This window comes from Maylandia zebra, linkage group LG10, assembly GCF_041146795.1.
Source record: "Maylandia zebra isolate NMK-2024a linkage group LG10, Mzebra_GT3a, whole genome shotgun sequence".
NCBI lineage: Eukaryota > Metazoa > Chordata > Actinopteri > Cichliformes > Cichlidae > Maylandia > Maylandia zebra.
The window spans coordinates 18851786-18856639 of NC_135176.1; the positions used below are offsets into that span (position 1 = coordinate 18851786).

Genomic DNA, 4854 nt, shown 5'->3' on the forward strand with positions numbered 1-4854 from the left:
CTGCTTTTAAGATCCATAAATTAATATAAAAGGTCTTATGATTTAACTTTTTGCCTAAGAACTGATCAGTCGTGCAGAATATCTAGTGCTGAATGATAGTGGCCATTGACCAGCACAGAAAAAACAGCATCTAAGAAGACAACGTTTGTTGCCTTGACTTATCAGAGTTGACTGTCAACACTTTTGCATTAATCAATGCAATTAATTAATGTGCAATTTTAAAAGGGATGCAAGTAGCATTTAATGGTGACCTAGCATTCTTTTTTTCCTAAACCCTAAATCCCTGACCATGTGACTTAACTCTTCAAGTCACGAGAAGTCAACACACAGAAACCAGGGAGCTGGTGGTAAATTGAAGTGTCATCAGTATGCATCAGAAATCATTTCCTACCAAAGGAGAGCAAAGCAGGCAGGGAGTAAGAGGGAGAGAAAGGGTGATCTGATGGGCTATGAAAGCATTAGTCACTACAGTCACTGTAATAATGTAATATATTCAGTCTATACAAAGCATTTTAGACTCTAACATAATATATTTAATATTGACGTAGTAAGATATGATTACCATCATTAGATCAACAAAATTATATGATAATGAAACACTCGTTTGAACTGGAAAATACTTCCAGGTGATGCTTTTTCCTCTCTGTCCTACCTGCTTTTTGCAAGTGCTTATGCACTTCAGGCCTTGTTTTCAGGTGCATTAGTTTAGAGAATTTTGAAAAAAACATGACCACTCTTCATCACTTATTATCCCTTTAACAGCACGATCTTCTATCTTCATACAGATGCTCTAAAAAGTGGCAAATACTACCTAGTTATGCATGAACAGTATTCTTTTTTTCAGAATCTTCAGTACAAATTCTCATAGGAATTTCCATATGCAGTTTTTTCCTAGGTTAGCTCTTCTTTTTGTTATTTCAGTTATCTATAGCATTCACCCCATGATTGTATTTTCAAAAACCTTTAGATGGTACCATACCACCTCTGAAAAGTTATGAAAATAACTAATGTGACGATATAACATAAAGTTGTGGATAATATATATGTAGTTTGTGACAGAGTAAGTGTGTTTTTGCTAAACTTTCAACTTAAAAAGCTATTTGTTTGTTTGTTTATGTATTATCATTAGTTGTTTGTTTATTATTTCTTAGAAAAATCCCATTGGTTACTATGAAGAGTCATATTTTGAAAAGACTAAACGGAAGTAATAATCATTCCTTCCTGCTCTGACTACGCTCGTGAATACTGTAGCTATTTATTACATTTGATTGATTTCAACAACTGATTAACTGTTTTCTCCTGGCTGTGTATTTCAGCAGACGAGTTACAGTGGTTAAGCTATAAGATCGTGGCGTATTATTGTCATATATTTATCAGCCACGTCAATATCCTCAGACCCCGTAAGTGAAACTAACTTCTCGGGCTAGCTTTAGCCAAGTTAGCTCGGCTGACTTGTCCATGGCACCTCTCCGGGTCTTGTGTATCCATGGATACCGTCAGAACGCCACCTCGTTCCGTGAGAAGACTGGGGCTCTGCGGAAGCTGCTGAAAAAACACGTAGAGCTGGTTTACGTGAGTGCACCCCTCAGTGTGCAGCAAGCTAACACGGAAGGTGGGTCACCAACACCTGTTGCTGAGCCTATAGCTAACTGTGTGTTAATAGAACTTAATAATTATTAAGGAATAGTTGTTATTACCCAGTTAAAGTAAATTGTGTAAATATTTGGGCTATCTCTCATTCAAGTTTTTCTACGAAAATGAGATATTGGGTGCAGTGATTTATTGAAACGTGCAAGTGTGCAAGGAGACATGGAAAAACAGAATATGAGGCAAAAGCAGAGTTTGTTCAGTTCTAACATGCTTTAAACTCAATGTTTGCAATGGCCATATTTGGTGTGGTTAAAATTCTACTGAGTTTTAACAAGACAGCTAAAATATAGCCCGAAACAATGACACAGCCTCCACCATGTTTTAGAGACGGCTAAAGACACACATTGTTGCACCTCTCTCTTGACCACCTCTTTATATACTGATGTCTAATTGAACCAAAAGTTTGGATTCATCACTCTATATGACCTGTTGCCATTCATTTTCAGTCCAGTTCTTGTGTGATTTGCCATACCTCAGTCGTTTCTCCCTGTTTCCCTTTCTAAGAACTCCTGAAAACATTTCTAATAAGGCTACAGTAACCAATAATTCAGTTCAACTCAGGTTTATTTATATAGTGCCAAATCACAACAACAGTCACTTCAAGGTGCTAGAGGGAAGATTGATCAACTGAAGAGTTTCTGTTGGATCTTTTAGGTACTGTTTACTGCTGTACATATTTTTTTATTAAGTCCTGGTGCTTCTTTTGTTCTCCACTTGTCTAGTTTCCTCTAAATTTTTAAGGACGCAGTGCACATCATGATAACTTTTAGATTAGATGGCACTTCAGAAATCACCTTGTCGGTGAAAAAATACAATTTTTATTTCTGTCAAACATTGTTGTCTTTGGCATTTTTCAAAAATTCACCTAAAGAAATTGTGTTTTCTTCTGACAAAGTGCCTAAAGATACAATTTAAAATTGTTTTCATATGTGTCGATATAACACTGGTTCATCTCTTGAGTTAGGTGCCTGTTTTTATTCTTGAATGATTCATAAGAACTGGAGAACTATTGCTCAAGACCGCTTTAAAAATGACAAGAATGTGTGGCTTCTTGAGAGCAAAACAAAGAAATAAGGGGTGACTCACAGTACAGAATATTATATCAGTATGTATTTTATGAGTAATTGACACGGGTATGTATATTCTTTCAGGCAATAATTCAAATACTTAACATTATAGTATTGGTTTTAAATTAAATGCTGGTTTAGATATGTGTTAATGATTTATTTATATTAGTTTGTTATTTTTCAGATACAACCATATTGTTGTGTTTTGTCATCCATATTCAGGATGCTCACTTTTGCATAACAGGAAATTTAGGGCTGGGCCGTTTAGTAATATGTTGCAGCAAGACCTTCAGAAAGCCTGGAGAACTATTACTTGAGACCACTTAAAAATATACAAGTCTGGCTGCTTGGAAGTAAAATATAAAGAAATGAGAGGTGGCTTGAGACTTTCACACAGGATTTTACGATAGGTGCATATATAACTGATCTATATCTGATCAGAGTTTTTTACCTGTTCTATGCTCTCATTTTAAATTCCACAGGTCAAATTCCACTGTTGACCAGGTCATCTGTGGAATTTGGCTGAAAACTCAGGACAGGTTGTCTGAAAACTAATTTTTATGTTTCTTTAATCTGAACATACCTTCCTGGTTTTATGTAATCTAATATATGTGCCAGATATCACTGTTAGTCGCTGTTTTGTTGTCTGCTGTCAGCCTGTTGCATTGGCCCGAGTTATTATGTCACATCAATTTAGTGCTCGCTAAATGTTCAAAGATGTTTTGAAGAAGAACTGAGAGACTATAAAAGTAGAAACAAATACCCACAAAAATATCAGCATCTGCATCAACCCCAAATCTCTGTTGCCTTCCTTTGAAAGTAGCCACTTTCCTCTTCTGTCCTTTCAGAAGTTGCAGATAAACAGAATGATTCAGCTCCTGAGTCTGGAGGTGATGAGGACCCCAGGGGTTGGTGGTTTTCTGACATCAAGGCTCGGAGTTTCAACGCTCAGCAGCAGTGTGAAGAAAGCCTGGGGCTTGACGAGAGCGTGACAGCTGTGAGAGAAGCTGTGAAGGACCAGGGTCCATTTGATGGCATCCTGGGCTTCAGCCAGGGGGCTGCTTTCGTCGCCATGCTGTGCTCAATTCAGGAGCAAAAACTGGAGCCGACGTTCGACTTTCGCTTTGCCATCATCGTCGCCGGTTTCCGCAGCGCATGTACGCAACACCAGAAGTTTTACAACTCTCCCATCCAGGTGCCCTCCCTGCATGTGTTTGGACTGGAGGACAGAGTGATCCCTGATAAGATGAGCAGGGAGCTCCTCCCCTCCTTCCAAGACCCTCAGGTCCTCATTCATCCTGGTGGTCATTTTGTTCCTGCCGCATCTGCTCACAGGCAGACGTACCAGGACTTCCTCAAGAGGTTCCAGTGAGATTCACAGCCACAGGAAGTCTATGTGAAGATTAACAGAAGTCGACTCAAACTCTAAAATGTGGCTGGTTGATTTTTTTTTTAATGTTCAGAAACATCTTGTGAGAAAATAATTGATTCCAGATGCACACTGTTTATTTAAACTACTCTGCTCTGTGTTTCGCTTTGTGAGCTAAGCAACAGCCTTATTGTAACCCTCAGTGAAAATTTATTGCCTTAATAAAGATGAAATTATGTCTTTGTATATGTTTGAGATGCGCTTTAATTCACCAGCATTGAAAAAGCTAAATCTGATTAGCAGCATGGCTTTGTGCCAGTAAAGTGTTATTATATTTGTCTTTTTAGCTGAAGTATTGTAGTTTCCGGTCACTCCTTAAAGTCGGTACAATTTTATGTAGTTATTCTTTATTAAACCAGGGACATCTGACTCTCCAATTCCTTATGAAAGTGTCCTAGCCAGGATGCACAGGAGTTCAGTGAGCAATGTTTACTTGATAATACACAGTATGCATACAGAAATACATAAATGCAAACCAAAATGATAAACTTCAAAGCTAGATAAACATAAAACAAATGTACAGTCTCATGCAGCAACCTCCTTGTCATTTAAAATGACTTTGAATTTATTTACAAAGCACTCTAAAGATTATTTAGAGTGACAGATGTAGGTGAGATGGGGGGCGCAAAAACACAAGTAGCCGAGTCTATCCCTGGTGTTATTATACTGTTGGACACTATTCTACAAATTCTGCTGTCAGCAGGTATG

The 4854-nt window shown here is 37.9% G+C and overlaps 1 protein-coding gene across 1 annotated transcript; it reads left to right on the top strand.

Annotated features, from left to right (window-relative positions):
* The first annotated feature begins 1205 nt into the window (after positions 1–1205).
* On the top strand, positions 1206–4332 carry ovca2 (OVCA2 serine hydrolase domain containing). The gene is made up of 2 exons (XM_004550156.4): positions 1206–1612; positions 3566–4332. Exons 1-2 carry the CDS (start codon positions 1459–1461, stop codon positions 4087–4089), a joined length of 678 nt encoding a protein of 225 aa, XP_004550213.1. The 5' UTR covers positions 1206–1458; the 3' UTR covers positions 4090–4332.
* Positions 4333–4854: the final 522 nt, after the last annotated feature.